The sequence below is a fragment of the Dama dama genome, chromosome 20 (genome assembly GCF_033118175.1).
Source record: "Dama dama isolate Ldn47 chromosome 20, ASM3311817v1, whole genome shotgun sequence".
NCBI lineage: Eukaryota > Metazoa > Chordata > Mammalia > Artiodactyla > Cervidae > Dama > Dama dama.
In genome coordinates this window covers 84,787,609-84,806,393 of record NC_083700.1, presented here as the reverse complement: position 1 = coordinate 84,806,393, position 18,785 = coordinate 84,787,609, and the positions used below count along the sequence as shown (strand labels likewise).

The following is an 18,785-nucleotide window of genomic DNA, read 5'->3' as shown; positions in this document are numbered from 1 at the left end:
CTTATTATATTAAGAATCATTTTTTACTTATTTTAGCATCTTAAAATATCAAGACAATGTATTATTTCTTTTGCATCTTTCTTATAATGGGTACTCAATGTTTTGTTCTTCTGAATTTGAAGTCATATTTAAAGAGACTTTTATAATATATCTGAATCTGTTGTGTTATCCCTTTAGCAATTAACCCAAGACTAATTCTTAAATTGGTAACGAATATTCTGCTTTTAAGCAAGTGAGACAGAAGACAGCATGCAGCCTGCCTTAGAGATGACTGACATTCATTTTGTACCTTTGTGGAAAGCACAGAAAACATTCTGAATATGTTAAATCAAAAGATTTTTAGAACAGAGTGAATACCACTTGGGAGAAAGCTGTTTCAGCTTGATCCATTAATGAATTCTTCAAAGAAAAAAAAAAGAGCACATAGCACATACTTCATTCTATCTTTTAAGAGAAATAACCAGAAAGCAAACTAATCTGAAGGGGTTTTTTTCCTAAAAAAAAAAAAAAATTCCAGCATCACTACTGGAATTAATACTCAACCAAAAATTTCACACAGTTCATTAACTGGTATTTTTAATGATAAGCTTAAACCGCTAAGATTATGATCAGTATGATGAAAAACATACCTTGACTTTTAGACTTTCACCAAATCAGTTAAAATTAAACAGTATGATACTAAATATGCTAAACCTTGACTATCATGAAAAGTCATACCTTTTTATTTATTTTATACTTATACATACCAATTTATTCACCAGGACTTGTGGACTAGCAGGATTTTTTACTTTTCAGTGAAATCCTTTGAAAACTGATGATAATAAAAATGGTTGACAGGCTAGTGCTCTTTTTCTAGGCACAACAAGTAACAGTATTAAAAATAAACGATACAGTAACAATAAAGTCTTGCCTTATGTAGTGTTAGCTCACCTGAGGTATGAGCCTATCCAAGTGCTCAGCTCGATTGCCATGAGAAGGGTGTGTAGATAACCATTCTGGCAACTTGGGATGACCGTGGAGGCTTTCTGCAAATTCCATCTGCTGCCAAAACACTGAACTGGCTCTGACATCCACACAGGCCTAAAACCAAAATTAATAAAAGCACAACATAAGCTTAGTAATGAGGACATTATTTTAAAATTACCTTTATGTCATTACATTTCTTAAAAATATTTACCATTATTTCTTACTGCAAAAATGGTTCTGCATTTTAAAATATAAGATTAAAGTGTTTACTCCAGAGAAAAGTTAGTGTTTTTATGCTGTTTGATTCCACCCACTATTAGCAAGCATTTACATTTAAAATCAGTCATTCCCTCTTGGAAATCTTTTTTTAAGGATATTAAACCTACACTATAGGTTTTATTTATTGATTTTTTTTGGCCAAAGCCTAACTTTCTCCTTTACAAATTTCTTTTATTGTACTTATGCTTAAAAAGGATTTCACAAGTTTGAAATCAGAGATATTACTCTATGATTTCTTTTTAATAAATTTATTTACATTTGCCTCGTCAATCCACTTGAAGTGAACATTTATGAATGTATGAGTAATGTATTTTTTTAACTTATTTACTTTTTAATTGAAGGATAATTGCTTTACAGAATCTTGTTGCTTTCTGTTGAAGACAGTTATAGTTTTAATGTACACATCAATTTATCTGCTTTTCCTTGAACTTACTGAAGAACATATTTAAGCCATTCAAAATACCTTATAGAAAATGACTCCCTTTAAAAAAAAAAAAAAAAGATGGGGTATATAGATTTTGTGTATGTGTGTGCACAATTTCATCATATACTCATATACATATACTTATCTATTCATAGACCATTTCTGGAAAGCTATTTAAGAAACATTAAAAGTAGCTACCCTAAGAGATAAATGCGGTGTCTGATGGTGGAGGAAGAGCAAGACTTTTATTTCTGAAATGTATTAAAGTATATTAAGTTTATACTAAAATTTATTTTCTAAATCCTACATAAGGTGACTTAGTAAATATTATTACAAACCTGTTCAATTTTTTCATACTTCTTAACTTATTTTTTTTCTCTAAAAAGAGGCGGGAGAAAAGTGATTATATTGTATTTCCCAACCAGTTTTACTTTTGATTAAAACAATTTTAAAAATTACACTGTATTGACTAAAATGTGCTATCAAAAGCCTTAATGTGCTATCAGCCTTAAAACAGTACAACTGTGATACACAAAAAGACAAATAAAGAACACTGTATGCTAATTCAGACAGCCAACATCTATGCCACATCATTTTTAACAAACACCATTAAAGCCATTTTTAAATACTTGGAAAGTGAAAAGAAAAAATAATCTGAAATTCAAGTAAGTTTTATTCAATGTTTAAAGCAACACCATTCCTTTTTTATTGTGGTAAAATACACATAACAAATTTGACCATCTTAACCACTTGTAAGTATACAGCTCAGCGGTACTGAATACATTCACACTGTTGTACAGTCATCTGTACCCATCACCAGACTTGTAACTCTTTTCATCTAGTGAAACTGAGACTCCGTACCTATTAAACAGTAAACCTCCATTCTTCCCTCCCCTCAGCCCCAGGCAACTACTATTACAATTCCTGTCTTTATGACTTTGACTACTCTTAAAATACCTCAAATAAATGGAATCACACAATATTTGTTTTTTTACACCTGGCATTTCACTGGGCATAATGTCCTCGAGGTTCATCCATGTTATAGCATATTATAGAATTTTCTGCCTTTTTAAGGCTGGATGATATCTCATTGTATGTATGTACCACATTTTGTTTATCCATTCAACAGTCAGTGGGTACTTGGGTTGCTTCCACATTAGCTATTGTGAAAAATGTTGCTATGAACATGGGTGTACAAATATCTTTTCAAGACCAAGCTTTCAATCTTCCAGGGAATATACCCATAAGTGAAGCTGCCAGATGATATGGTAATTTTAATTTTAAATTTTTTCAGAAACCAACATTTCATTTCCATGGTGTCTGGACCATTTTACATTTCCACCCAATTTCTTCATATCCTCGCCAACGCTTGTTACTTTATGCTATTTTGATAATAGCTTTGCTAATGGATGTGAGGTAGTATCTCATTGGAGTTTTAACTGGCATTTCCCTAATTATCAGTGGTGGTGAACATCTTTCCATGTGCTTATTGGACATTTGCATATCTCTTCTCTGGAGAAATGTCTATTCAAGTCTTTTGCCCATTTTTGAATCAGGTTTTTATGGTTGTTGAATTTTAGAAGTTCTCTATATATTCAGATATATGATTTGCAAATATTTCCTCCCATTATGTGAGTTGTGTCTTTTTACTCTGGGGATAGGGCTTCCCTGGTGGCTCAGGTGGTAAAGACTCTGCTTGAAATGCAGGAGACCCAGGTTCAATCCCTAGGTTGGGAAGACCTCGTCAAGAAGGAAATGGCAACCCACTCCAGTATTCTGGCCTGGAAAATCCCACAGACAGCGAAGCCTGGCGGACTACAGTCCATAGGGTCACAAAGAGTTGGACACAACAGAGCAACTAACACTCTGTGAATGGTGTCTTTTGATAAAAAACTTTTTTTTAATTTTCATGAAGTCCAATTTGTCTACTTTTTCTCTTGTCAACTGTGCCTTTGAAGTCATATGTAAGAAATCATTACCAAAACCAATGTTGTGAAGGGTTTTGCCCTGCGCTTTTTTCCTAAGAGTTTTTGTTTTAGGTCTTACACTTAGGTCCAAGTTAGTTTTTTATACAGTGTTAATAAAGGTCCAGCTCCACTCTTTTGTGGAGAAATCTGTATGCAGGTCAAGAAGCAATAGTTAGAACTGGACATGGAACAACGGACTGGTTCCAAATTTGGAAAGGAGCACAAAGCTGAATATTGTCACCCTGCTTATTTAACTTACATGCAGAGTACATTATGCGACAGGCTGGACTTGATGAAGCACAAGCTGGAATCAAGATTGCAGGGAGAAATACCAATAACCTCAGATATGCAGATGACACGACCCTTATGGCAGAAAGTGAAGAGGAACTAAAGAGCCTCTTGATGAAAATGAAAGAGGAGAGTGAAAAAGCTGGCTTAAAACTCAACATTCAGAAAAGTAAGATCATGGTATCTGAACCCATCACTTCATGGCAAGCAGATGGAAAAACAATGGAAACAGTGACAGACTTTATTTTCTTAGGCTCCAAAATCACTGCAGATGGTGACTGCAGCCATGAAATTAAAAAGACGCTTGCTCCTTGGAATAAAAGCTATGACAAGTCTAGACAGCATATTAAAAAGCAGAGACAATACTTAACCGACAAAGGTCCATCTAATCAAAGCTATGGTTTTTCCAGTAGTCATGTATGGATGTGAGAGTTGGACTATAAAGAGAGCTGAGTGACAAAGAAATGATACTTTTGAACTGTGGTGTTGGAGAAGACTCTTGAGAGTCCCTTGGACTGCAAGGAGATCAAATCAGTCCATCCTAAAGGAAATCAGTCCTGAATATTCACTGGAAGGACTGATGCTGAAGCTGAAACTCCAATACTTTGGCCACCTGATGCGAAGAGCTGACTCACTGGAAAAGACCCTGATGCTGGGAAAGACTGAGGGCAGGAGGAGAAGGGGACGACAGAGGATGAGATGGTTGGATGGCATCACTGACTCATGGGTTTGGGTAGACTCCAGAAGTTGGTGGTGGACAGGGAGGCCTGGTGTGCTGCGGTCCACCGGGTCGCAAAGATTCGGACTCGACTGAGCGACTGAACTGAACTGAACTTTGCTAAATTCTTTTATTAGTTTAAACAGCTTTTTTGGTAGAGTCTTTAGGATTTTCTACACACATGATCTTATCATCTGTAAACAGAGATAATTTTACTTCTTCTTTTCTAATTTGGATGCTTTTTATTTCTTTTTCTTGCTCTGGCTAAAAGTTCCACTACTATGTTGAATGGAAGTGAAAGTGGGCATCCTTGTCTTGTTCTTGATCTTAAAGAAAAAGTTTTCAGTCTTTGCTGCTGTGTGTTTTTCATGTATGGTTTTCATTGCAGTGATACAGTTTTCTTTTTGTCTCTATTTTGTTGCCTGTTCCTTATCATGAAAGGGTGCTGAATTCTGTCAAATGTTTTTTCTGTATCAATTAAGGTAATCACACAGCTTTTTTCCTTCATTTTGTTGATAATAGCATATCATTGATTAATTTTTGTATGTTGACCCATTCTTGCATTCCAGGGATAAATCTAATTTGGCCACAGTGTGTGTATAATCCTTTTAATAGACTTCTGAATTCTATTTGCTAGTATTATTTTGAAAATCTTTGCACCAATGTTCATAAGGGATATTCTTTTCTTGTTTGTCTTTGTCTGGCTTTGATATTAGGATTATACTGGTTTCACAGATAAGGAAGTGTTCACTCCTTTTCAGTCTTATGGGGAAATCTGAGAAGTATTAATATTAATTCTTCTTTAAATGTCTGGCAGAATTCATCAGTGAGGCTATCAGATCTAAGACTTCACTCTGTTGGAAGATTCTGATCGCTGACTCAATCTAATTCCTAGTTATGTGTACTAAGTCACTTCAGTCATGTCCAACTATTTGCAACTCCAAGGACTGTAACCCACAAGGACCCTCTGTCCATGGGATTTTCTGGGCAAGAATACTGGAGTGGGTTGCTGTGCCCTCCCCCAGGGGATCTTCCCAATTCAGAGATCAAACTTGTGTCTCTTACATCTCCTGCAATGGCAGGCAGGTTTTTTACCACTAGCACCAGTAGTTATAGGTCTATTCAGATTTTCTATTTCTCCATGATTTAGTCTTGGTAGGTTTCGTGTTTCTAGGAATTTGTCCATTTCATCTAGGCTATCCAATCTGGGGCAAACAACTGTTCACAGGACACTATTATAATCTTTTTATTTCTACAAAATCAATAAAAGTGTCCCCAACTTCATTTCTGATTTTAGCAATCTGAGTCATCTCTATATTTTTATTAGTCCAGCTAGTTCATGATTCATCAATTTTGTTTATCTTTTCAGAGAACAAAATTTGGGTTTTGTTGATTTTTCTCTGTTTTTCTATTCTCTATTTAATATATCCCCACTCTAATCTTTTTAAAATTTCCTTCTACTAGCTCTGAGTTAAGTCTTCTTTTTCTAGCTAAGTTGTAAAGTTAGGTTGTAACTTTGGGAGAGCTAACTTTGGGTACATTGTTTTCATTTTCATTCATCTCTATATTTATTAATTTCCCTTGTGATTTCTTCTTTAAATTCTTTGATTGTTTAAAAATATATTGTTCAGTAGAGGTCTAACACTATGCTACTAAACAACCAATGGATCACTGAAGAAATCACAGAGGAAATCAAAAAATATCTAGAGATAAGTGAAAATGAAAATACAATGAACCAAAACCTATGGGACACAGCAAAAGCAGTTCTAACAGGGCTGTTTATAGTGATACACACTTACCTCAGGAAACAAGAAAAGTCTCAAATAAACAACTCTGACTTACACATAAAGAAACCAGAGAAAGGGGAATAAAACCCCAAACCCAAAGTTAGTAGAAGGAAAGAAACAGTGACAAAACAAAAAACAATGGGGAAAAAAAAAATCAATGAAACTAAGAGCTGGTTCTTTGAAAAACAAACTGATAAACCTTTAGCCAGACTCAACAAAAAAAAAGTGGGGGAGAGGGCTCAAATCAATAAAATTAGAAATGAAAAAGGGGAGGCTACAATCAATATCACAGAAATACAAATGATCATAAGAGACTACTACAAACAACTATATGCCAATAAAATGGACAACCTGGAAGAAATGAACAAATTCTTAGAAAGGTACAATTTCCCAAGATTGAACGAGGAAGAAAAAGAAAATATATTACTAGTAATGAAATTAATAATTTAAAAACTCCCAGCAAACAAAAGTCCAGAACTAGAGGGCTTCACAGGTGAGATCTACCAAACACATAGAGAAGAGTTAACACTTATACTTCTAAAACCATGCCCAAAAACTAAAGAGGAAGGAACACTTACTAACTCATTCTATAAGGCCAGCATCACCCTGACACCAAAAACTAGATGAAGATCTCACACATACACAAAAATTACAGGCCAATGTCACTGATGAACATGATGCAAAAATCCTCAACAGAATACTAGCAAACTTAATCCGACAATACATTAAAAAGATCATTTACCATGATCAAGTGGGATTTATCCCAGGGATTCAAGGATTTTTCAATATCCACAAATAAATCAATGTGATACACCACATAAACAACAACAAAAATCCCAGGGTCCTGGGGCAGCAGGAGGTGAACCACACATGTAATGTTCCTACATTTTTAGGAGCTGCCCAAGGGACTAGCCACTGTTACACCTATCTAAGGGCACTGATAGACTCTAGAATACTTTAGATGCCTAGGGAGCACTAAGACCAAAGACATATTTTGACTAGCCTGAATGTCTGAGAGGTTACCTTAAGTCTCTGGCTGGGCTGATCAGCAAAGATCTCCTCTTGTGTGAGGCCAATCTGTGAAGACTGGAAGAAGTGGTTGTTTTTTCCATTGTGAAGATACCAATACAGTAAGTCAAGAAAAATGAAGAAACGGGGAAATAAGTCCTGAAGGAACAAGCTAAATCTCCAGAAATCAACCCTAATGATACCGATGTGTGATTTACCTGATAGAGAATTCAAACCAGTCATCATAAAGCTGCTCATCCAGGTCAGAAGAAATGCATGAACTGCAGCCAAGAGATAGAAATTACTAGAGTACCAAACAGAAATCTTGGAACTGAAGAATACTATAAATAAACTGAAAAATTTCAGTAGAGGGATTCAACATCAGACTAGATCCAGAAAGGATCAGTGAACTCAAAGACAAGGCATTAGAGATCATCTTGTCAGAGAAGTAAACAAACAAACAAAAAATAGAGTGAAGAAAGCCTAAGGAATTTATGCGATATTACCCATCAGCAGACCAATATATACATTATAGAAGTCCCAGAAGAAAAGAGAAAGAGAAATGGGGCAGAAAAAAAGTATCTCTAAATCTTGTTCTATTTCACTTAGACTCTCCAACCAAACTCCTGCCAGATATCATGTTCTCTAAGAGGTAAATTCTGACACCAGCAGTTCTGAATTTTTCTTTGGAATGGCAGTAACACCGTACACTTGTCCGAGTCATTCTGGCATTCTCCCCTGTATTCTACATAGACATGTGGTAGATAAAACAGCCATCTGAGATAACTCTATAAAGGACTGTTGCAGAAGGGTAACTGGATTCCTAGATGTAGAAGAATACACTGAGGCTATTTTAAAATTAAATTTAAAGGAACTGAAAACATATATAAAAATGGTCATTTTATGGACAACACGACAGATGTCCAAAACTGTTCCTAGCAGGTTAAAATATTGGGTTGACCAAAAAGTTTGTTTGAGTTATTCCATACCATCTTACAGAGCAAAAATTTTGGCCAACCCAATATTATCAAAAAGTTCCATTTCAGAAGTAAGAGGGGAAAACTTTACTATCTGTGAGCCCTTTGACAGGTTACTTGCTTTCTCCATCCCTCAGTTTCACCCATAAACATGAGAGAATAATTGTACTTCACAGGGTTGCTATGAAGTTTAAAAGAGGTAGCATATTTAAAAACACTCAGAACATGCACAATACATAAAGAAATGTGAACTATTATATCACTGTTGTCAAAAATCATCATCATTGTTACCATCACTACCAATATCATCATCATCTATCAGGATGTCTCAGTTTATTTCAGTCTCTTACAGGTTCCTTTTCCCAATATCGTACCACTTGTTAAAGCTCACCTTATAACCCACTTTTGTTTAAACAACATTTTCCAGTCAATAATTAAAAACTGCTCTTTTCCAACTAAATGTGACATAGTCCTGGGATGGTTATTGCTATTCTCAATATGTGCCAATCCCTCTCACTTAAAAAGAAAAAAAAATGACTTATCAGAACCAATTTTATGTACCCTAATAAAGAGGAAAAATGAGAACTTCCATTATTTTATAATTCATTTTAAAGTTTTCTGCATTTTTCATTGCCAACCTGTCAGTTCTACATAATTTTAATAAATTGTCATGCATTTATTTTTTATCTATCCTAAAAAGTTTTATCATAAGATTCAAAAACTTGTGCTGAAATCATAGCAACTAAAAAAAATTAAATGAAATCACAACAGCTTGTCTCATTTCTCTAAGTGAAACAATCAGGTTCAAAATAAGATGTAATCTATAGTACATGCATTATGGGAGCTTACTTCATGGCACACCTAGTAAATGAGATGTTCTCATTTATTATTTTTTCTTTCTTAAATAAATCACTAAAAACATAAGACTTTAACACAAATAGGACACAAAGATAGTCAGTTTGCTATGTAAAAGGCTCAGATTACCAACTTGGAAAACTGAGACCTGAATTCTAGCCCCGGCTCTTGCTGTAATACTAACTGCGTGCTAAGTCGCTTCAGTTGTGTCCAACTCTACGACCCTATGGACTGCAGCCCACAAGGCTCCTCTGTCCATGGGATTCTCCAGGAAGAATGGAGTGGGTTGCCATGCCCTTCTCCAGGGGAACTTCCCGACCCAGGGACTGAACCTGCATCTGCGTCATCTCTTGCACTGACAGGCGGGTTCTTTACCACTAGTGCCACCTGGGAAGCCCGTAACAAGGCAACCCACTCCATTATTCTTGCCTGAAGAACTCCATGGATAGAGGAGCCTGATGTGCTACAGTCCATGGGATCGCAGAGTTGGACACAACTGAAACGACTTAGCACGCATGCACACACGTATGTTACTGGACAAATCACTGCACCTCTTTGGGCCCTAATTTTCTAATCTGTAAAAGGAGAAGATGGATCAGATTATCTCCTTTTCCTTCCTGCTTCAAAAATCTGGGATTCTATAACCTATCATTTTACAGAAAGTTCAGATTTTTTAATTTTCTCATTCCTGCTATGAAAGGAGATTTTGCTTATTACCTATTGATATTTCCCCCCACTAGATGGCGCTATGTGCACAGTTATTCAGGTCACTTGAAGAACTCAGCCAACTGTTTCTTAAGAGGGGCACTTTCAAGATTTGGGGGCTGGACAATACCTCACTCTGGAGAGCTCTCTGGGCCACTACAGGGTATTTAAGATCCTTGCCCACTGCACGCCCATTAAACACCAGCAATCCTACCTCCACAGTCAGTATGACAAAAATAATAAGAGGCTGTCCCCAGCTTAGAACAAAGAAAACTAGTTTTCTTTCTCATATTTAAGAAACAGATACTCAAAATATATATGAACATGATACAGCTTTTTATGAAATCAAATAAACAAAAGTCATTTCTTTAAATGACTGTAAAGTGTCAAATTCTTTTTACAGGGACAAATGAATAAACATACACAACAAAATCACGGGATATCTTCTTGTCAGCTAATAACTGGACCGTTAGCTGTTACTCTGTGCTTAGGACACCTTAGTTCTACCAGTTTTTACAACTGCATCTGTCATTCTGGTTATTTATGTAATGATAATTTAAAATTTTTTAATTTTTATAAAAATTAAATGAAAAATTAAAACTACAAGAATGCAAATATAAAAAACAAACTCACTCACAGCCAATAGCAGAGGAGACACAGAGTGTCTCTAGAGGAGAGAAGCTGCTTACCATGAAAGAGGCATCTTGAGCAACTTGATTCTAATGGATTTTCCATATTTCTATTTAGCCCTGGGCCTTAAAAGCTCATAAATCCAATGGGACAGCACATGACCAACAGATCCATGTCTCAGGAACAGTTCCCATTAACCAAGCTCACTAGACTGACGTAAAATCAGAATGCCAACTTATTAGCTGACAGCAGTAACTATAACTACCCGAACTACAAGGGCACAGGGCGTTGTTGTCCTCAACTCAGCATGTTCTCTCCCTAGCAGTCAAGGTATTCCAGGTAAAGGAAGCCAGACTATAATCAGAAGGTTGCCTGATAAGGAAAGAATCGTGAATAAGAGAATTATGTGATCTGACTATTAAGTGGCAGGAAGTCAATGGAGTCTGATGCATCAGTGTCCAAAAAGAGTACACGCGCCACAAATAAGAGTCAAGTTCCGGATACTCAAATTGACCATCGAGGTTCAGTTGCTCAGTCATATCTCACTCTTTGTGACCCCGTGGACTGCAGCACGCCAGGCCTCCCTATCCATCAACAACTCCCGGAGTTTGCTCAAACTCATGTCCATTGAGTCAGTGATGCCATCCAACCATCTCTTTCTGTTATCCCCTTCTCCTCCTGCCTTCAATTTTTTCCAGGATCAGGGTCTTTTCCAATGAGTCAGTTCTTCACATTAGATGGCCAAAGTATTGGGAGTTTCAGCTTCACTATCAGTCCTTCCAATGAATATTCAGGACTGATTTCCTTTAGGATGGACTGGTTGGATGGATCTCCTTGCTGTCCAAGAGACACTCAAGAGTCTTCAACACCACAGTTCAAAAGCATCAATTCTTTGGAGCTCAGCTTTCTTTATAGTCCAACTCTCACATCCATACATGACTACTGGAAAAACCATAGCCTTGACTAGACGGATCTTTGTTGGCAAAGTAATCTCTCTGCTTTTTAATATGCTGTCTAGGTTGGTCATAACTTTTCTTCCAAGGAGCAAGCGTCTTTTAATTTCATGGCTGCAGTCACCATCTGCAGTGAGTTTGGAGCCCAGAAAAATAAAGTCAGCCACTGTTTCCACTGTTTCCCCATCTATTTGCCATGAAGTGATGGGACAGGATGCCATGATCTTAGTTATCTGAATGTTGAGCTTTAAGCCAACTTTCACTTTCATCAAGAGGCTCTTTACTTCTTTTTTGCTTTCTGCCATAAGGGTGGTATCATCTGCATATCTGAGGTTATTGATATTTCTCCCGGCAATCTTGATTCCAACTTGTGCTTCATCCAGTCCAGCATTTCTCAGGATGTACTCTGCATATAAGTTAAATAACCACAGTGACAATATACAGCCTTGACGAACTCTTTTCCCAATTTAGAACCAGTCTGTTGTTTCATCTCTAGTTCTAACTGTTGCTTCTTGACCTGCATAGGATTTCTCAGGAGGCAGGTCAGCTGGTCTGGTATTCCCATCTCTTTCAGAATTTTCCAGTTTGTTGTGATCCACACAGTCAAAGGCTTTGGCATAGTCAATAAGCAGAAGTAAATGTTTTTCTGGAACTCCCTTGTTTTTTTGATGATCCAATGGATGCTGGCAATTTGATGTCTGGTTCCTCCGCCTTTTCTAAATCCAGTTTGAACACCTGGAAGTTCACAGTTCACATACTGTTGGAAGCCTGGCTTGGAGAACTTTTAGCATTACTTTGCTAGCATGTGAGATGAGTGCAATTATGCAGTAGTTTGAGCATTCTTTGGTACTGTCTTTCTTTGGAATTGGAATGAAATCTGACCTTTTCCAGTCCTGTGGCCATCGCTGAGTATTTGCTGGCACACTGAGTGCAGCACTTTCACAGCATCATCTTTTAGGATTTGAAATAGCTCAACTGGAATTTCATCACCTTCACTAGCTCTGTTTGTAGTGATGCTTCCTAAGGCCCACTTGACTTCACATTCCAGGATGTCTGGCTCTAGGTGAGTGATCATACCATCATGATTATCTGTGTCATGACGATCTTTTTTGCATAGTTCTTCTGTGTATTCTTGTCACCTCTTCTTAATATCTTCTGCTTCTGTTAGGTCCCTACCATTTCTGTCCTTTATCGAACCCATCTTTGCATGAAATGTTCCCTTGGTATCTCTAATTTTCTTGAAGAGATCTCTCTAGTCTTTCCCATTCCATTGTTTTCCTCTATTTCTTTGCATTGATTGCTGAGGAAGGCTTTCTTATCTCTGCTTGCTATTCTTTGGAACTCTGCATTCAAATGGGAGTATCTTTCCATTTCTCCTTTGCCTTTCGCTTCTCTTCTTTTCACGGCTATTTGTAAGGCCTCCTCAGACAGCCATTTTGCCTCTTTGCATTTCTTTTTCTTGGGGATGGTCTTGATCACTGCCTCCTATACAATGTCACGAACCTCCATCCATAGTTCTTCAGGCACTCTATCTATCAGATCTAATCCCTTGAATCTATTTGTCACTTTCACTGCATTATGGTAAGGGATTTGATTAGGTCATATCTTAATGGTCTAGTGGTTTTCCCTACTTCTTCAATTTAGGTCTGAATTTGGCAATAAAGAGCTCATGCTCTGAGCCACAGTCAGCTCATGATCTTGTTTTTGCTGACTGTATAGAGCTTCTGCACCTTTGGCTACAAAGAATATGACCAATCTGATCATATAAAATGCTAAACAAAGTATAAAAATATAATAAATATTAAATGGCAGATAATGGTGTTACTATCTCTAAAGGTTACACAGAATAAAGTGGTAGTATAAACACAATTGAGGTTTTCATACTTATTTCTACCTTTGGCAGGAAAAGAAATACTTGTATTCAGAGATGGCATTTTTATGTCCTAAGTACTCCATAATAAAGATATTACTTTATCACTATGGATTCATGACTTAACATCTGCTGCAATACTGTTTTCTCCTTTGAACTAAATAAACCATAATATCACAACTGGTAAAAGGCCAGTAGTCCACAACACAAAGAAAATGAAAATCATAGTTTTATCTACCCAGATATACTCTTTAAAATATATATACATATGGATTGCATATCATAAATAATCAAAGGAATATCAATATTTCTTTAATAACTTCTCTAGTTTAATTCCTCTTTTTTTAAAAAATAAAACAGGAAATTTAACTTACCAAGTGACCTGAAAACACAAAACTGACATTTGATTACTCAAAGTAGTAATTTCCAAATCTGCCTGAATATCAGAATCACTTCCAGCTCCTAAACACACTCAGACTCAGATCTTGGTCACCTAGCTACTGATTCTGAATTTCCAAGGGGGGAGCCTAGAATATGTATTTTTAAAATCTACTCATCAAAACATAAAAGGCAATCCACAAAAAAAGAAATCATTTTAAAAGAGCCAAGGAAAATAAAACATTATGCTCAGCTTTACTGCTAAGCAAGAAAATTCAAGTTTTAAAAGCAATGAGATCTCACTTTTTGTCCAAATTAACAAAAAAGGGATTAAAAACAGTGCTGTTGAGGGGAGTTTAAAAAGGCGTTCTGGTTTGTCACTGATATGACTTGCTAGTAACATTCTGAAATAATTGAGAGTATCTCTTAAAGTAAAAATTGAAATGCCAGCAACCCCAACCTATAAAAGCCCGAAGAACAGAAGGATATGTGTATAAGGGTGCCAGTTTCAGAATTATTGCAATAAACACAGTAACAACAACAATAGCAACAACTAGAAGCACCTCCAGAAGTTCACCAATAAGCATATAGTTAAATGAGTTATCCAAATTACAGACTATTAGACAGCTATTTAAAAGACTGCATTAGGGACTTCGTCTCCTAACAGTGATGGAGTCAAGTAGCTTATTATAGCAGACCAATGTTTCCATCAAAACTAATTAGAAAATTTGGATAAAACATAAATAATACTTGTTCAAAGGTACTGGAGAGTTACCAAGTCAACCAAGACTAGAAAAGCCAAAATCCCAGAAAGGAGGACAACTCACTGCAGGGACTCTGATCCTCTGTTTCACAATTCCAACCAGCAAATCTTATTAAATTTTAAGCAGTGACGAGCAAAAGACTAAGACTAAGACTATGCAGAAATCAAAAGAAATCCAAGCAGAACGAGGTGATTGAGAAGAGTTTTTGACTGTCTATTGGGACTAGAGTCAAAACTTAGAAATCAGACATTTCTCCAAAGAAGACACAGGGATGGCCAAGAAGCACATAAAAAGATGTTTGACATTACTATTAGAGAAATGAAAATCAAAACTACTATGAGGCATTATCTCGCACCAATCATAAGAGCCAATATCAATAAAACTACAAACAATAAATGCTGGAGACGGTGAGGAGAAAAGGGAACCATACTGCACTGTTGTGGGAATGCAGACTAATACGGTCATTGTGGAGAACAGTATGGAGATCCTTAACAAGTTATGCGTAAAACCACCAATGGTGGTTTAGTCGCAAAGTCGTGTCCTACTCTTGCGACCCCATGGACAGTGGCCTGCCAAGCTCCTCTGTCCATAGGATTTCCCAGGCAAGAATAATGGAGTGGGTTGCCATTTTCTTCCCCAAAAACCACCATATAATCCAGCAACCCCACTACTGGGCATGTTGTTGTTAGTTGCTAAGTTGTGCCCAACTCTTTGTGACCCCATGGACTGCAGCATGCCCGGCTCCTCTGTCATCCACTATTTCCCAGAGTTTGCTCAAATTTATGTCCACTGAATCAGTAATGCTTTCTAACCTTATCCTTTGCTGCCCCCTTCTCCTGCCTTCAATCTTTCCCAGCATCAGTATCTTTTCCAATGAGTTGGCTCTTCACATCAGGTGGCCAAAGTATTAGAGTTTCAGCTTGAACATCAAGATATTAGATCTCAAAATTTATTATACTGTTATAATGACAAGGTGGTATTGGCTCAAAGATAAATAATAGACCAATGGAATACAACAGGGAGTCCAGAAACAGACTTACATATAGCCTCCCACATTTATGACAGAGAAATTGAAGTTTAGTGGAGAAAAGAAAATCTTCAAAAATCAGTGCTGAGTCTATTAGATATCCACATGGGGAAAAAATTATCTTGACCTCTTCCTTATATTTAACAAAACAAGAAAACTTCTTGGAAATAAAACAGGAACAATCTATCGAAATAAGCAAAGATTTCTGAACCAGAATATAGACGGCAGTTACCTAGACGGAAAATTTCACAGACCATAGTACATTAATATTGGGAAATTCTTGATAGAGTCAATCTGTGACCCACTATTTGGGAACCTCTTAATCTATGAGGTCTGAAAATTCATTTAATCATGCTTATGCAACATTCAAAGAACATTGCTTTTTTGGATTTATTGACTTTTTGAAATTTGAATTTTTATCTCGATTTATGAAATTAAATACTCATAATGAGAAATTCAGGTAAGAGTGATTTTCAATAGTTAGGATTTCTGATAACTACTGAAAACTCAACAAAGAATCAAATACAATTTGAATTTAACATGTGAAGTGGCACTGTTTTCACCAATTTTTAAAAATGCAGTTTTACTTCTAATATTAAATCCTACTAATACACAGTTATCACAGATGATAAAAACAGTAGCCAGGCATGAAGTAGCTTCAAATCAATCCAGTATAAACCAGAATAAGAGCCCAGAGCTGCTCTCCGTGGCTAGCAGAAATAAGTCATCTGCCATAACAAAAATTATAACCTGAAAGATACAAAGTAATAAGACTGTTCTTCTATTATTTATTTAAATGGTAAAAATTCAGTTTGTTCAGCTGAGATTGTAGCTATAATAAGATAAACCCTTTTCCAAGTGGGTAAAACCAGTTACACATCATCTTATTCAGAAAGCCTCCTTAGATCAGCAAAACAAGGGAAAAGAGTCAAATAAAGATAGCAATAGCTTCCAGAGGGGACAGACTTAAAAAGATATTAATGAAGGGCTTCCCTGGAGGCTCAGTGGTAAAGAATCCACCTGCTAATGCAGGAGACATGGGTTTGATCCCTGGTCCAGGAAGAAGACACCCGCCCCCCCCATGCTACAGAGCGACTAAGCCTGCACACCACAACTTCTGAGCCTGTGCTCTTGAGCCCAGGAGCCACAACTACTGAGTCCACATGCGGCAATTTACTGAAGCCCGTGTGCCCCAGAACCCATGTTCCACAAGAGAAACCACTGCAATGAGAAGCCCATGCACCGCAACTACAGAGTGGCCCCCAGTCGCCACAACTAGAGAAAAGCCCATGCAGCAAAAACGATCCAGAACAGCCAAAAATAAATAAATAAAATTATTTTTTAAAAAGGTACTAGTGAAAAATTATATATAGTCAAACTCTCATTCTACGCCCATGCCAAAACTCATTAAGACAACATACAATTATATTTTGCTATATGAAGGAGACAGTGTATTTTCAACTTCTGAACTTTTTACCTTGGCAGCAAGCTGTAGTCCAATTTTGTCAGCTTCAGCCTCTAGCGTTCTACTATATGGTCTATCAAACAAAAACTAAGAAATAAGAAAGAAAAGTCCCATTAAGGCTATTTATTTCATTAAAAAAAAAAGCAGCAACAAAATGATATTTTTAAAATAAATTTCATGGATTATCTAGGATATAGTTCTTATGCTATGATTAACATTAAAGCACACGATGGTATAAAACAATGCAGCCTTTATTTCCCCCATCAGAGATTAATATTTTAAAAACAAGGAACGAATAGGAAAAAACCATGCCTACAAATTTTTGGAAAGTCCACAGTATCATACAGAGTCCTTTTATTTTTTCTGATTATAATCTCCACTTACTATGTAGAGGATTCCCTGAGAAAGTTTATTGATATAGGGTTTTTTTTTATTATAGCCAGGAAACATTCTGATCTTTCAGTCTTAAAAGAAAATTGAAAAACTGCAGCTATATAGTAGCCAGTGACACTACTAGGAGATTTATTTCAGTTAGAAAATTAACCATATAGCACAATGTTCTTTCTATGATGTATTATCTTAATTTCTTCTTTGTTTTCTAAGTATTGATTAGTTAGGAAAATGAACTCTTCTTCCAACTTCAATAAAAAAATACAAATAGATATTGTAACTTTAATTTCCCTAATTACTTGTATTTATGTGAATGCTTTCCAGTTAAATACTAATTTTCAGTAAGTACTAAAACTTTGTAGAAGATGGATCGATAGGCAGGACTTTTTGAGAAAAGAACTATTAATTGCGGAAGCAATTAATTACCTGTCAGTGATGGCTTGAAATAACTAAATCAATCTAGTCCACAGTACATGACCATTAGATGTGACTTGCTTCCTTCTCGATCATGTCTGTTTTAGATTGCTTCACTCGCCACAAGCAGGCTACAGGTGTCCCCACAAATTGACTGGCATTAATAGTATAACTAGTATAAACTGGTGAAAAACACTGGCTTTAAAAGGAGAGAAACATGTTCAAGCCTGAGTGCTTATTAACTACTACCTCTGGGCTGTATTTTTCCACCCTTATAAGCCCAATAGCATTATATGTAAAATGAAGCATTGATTTCATACAGTGGCAAAGTACAGCAGTACTTCCATACAGTACCAAACTCCTAGAGTTGCAGAGAGGGTTAAAATGAGCAAGTAATAACTCCTATTTGTTGAGTCCTTACCTTATACCAGGTACTGTGCTAAATGCTTTCAACCAGTGGTTATCAACAGGACATGATTTTTATCCCTCGGGGACATTTGGAAATGTCTGGTGGTATTTTTGATTGTCACAGCTGCAGCTGGGGGTGGGGAGAAGTGGGGAGAGCTACTGGCATCTAAATGTGTGGAGGCTACTAAACTTTCTGCAATGCAGAGGACAATTCCCCACAACAAAGAATTATCTTGTCAATTCTTTGTCAATTCAAAATGTGAATAGTGCTTATATTGAGAAATGCTGCTTTAAATGTTATCATTAAGCCTTCAATAGTGCTGTGAGTTGGCCTCTACTACTATCTGAACTTACAGATAAGGAAACTGAGACCTGTAACAAATGCAGCAATCTGCTGAAGTTGTACAGAATTTAAATCTAAGAGAGATTAAATCCAAACACAGATCCATCTGATCAGAGCCTGTATTCTTAGCCCCTGTACAAAATTAATTTACAGTATTTATCATGGTGCT

General features: G+C 36.5%; 1 protein-coding gene across 10 annotated transcripts in view; it reads right to left on the bottom strand.

The window, feature by feature from the left end:
• The window catches only part of OMA1 (OMA1 zinc metallopeptidase), a 58,561-nt gene that overhangs the window by 16,921 nt on the left and 22,855 nt on the right, over positions 1 to 18,785 (bottom strand). For 8 of the 10 annotated variants that reach the window (XR_009689214.1, XM_061121764.1, XM_061121762.1 and 5 more), the window contains 2 exons: positions 17,074 to 17,148; positions 931 to 1,080 (listed from right to left, as the gene is read on the bottom strand). Coding sequence is in view for 9 of the 10 variants with exons in the window: in XM_061121764.1 (XP_060977747.1) it covers positions 931 to 1,080; positions 17,074 to 17,148 (225 nt within the window). In the remaining variant the exon portion in view is untranslated. The remainder of the gene's footprint in view (positions 1 to 930; positions 1,081 to 17,073; positions 17,149 to 18,785) is intronic. The other 2 variants (XM_061121768.1, XM_061121766.1) reach the window with 1 other exon arrangement.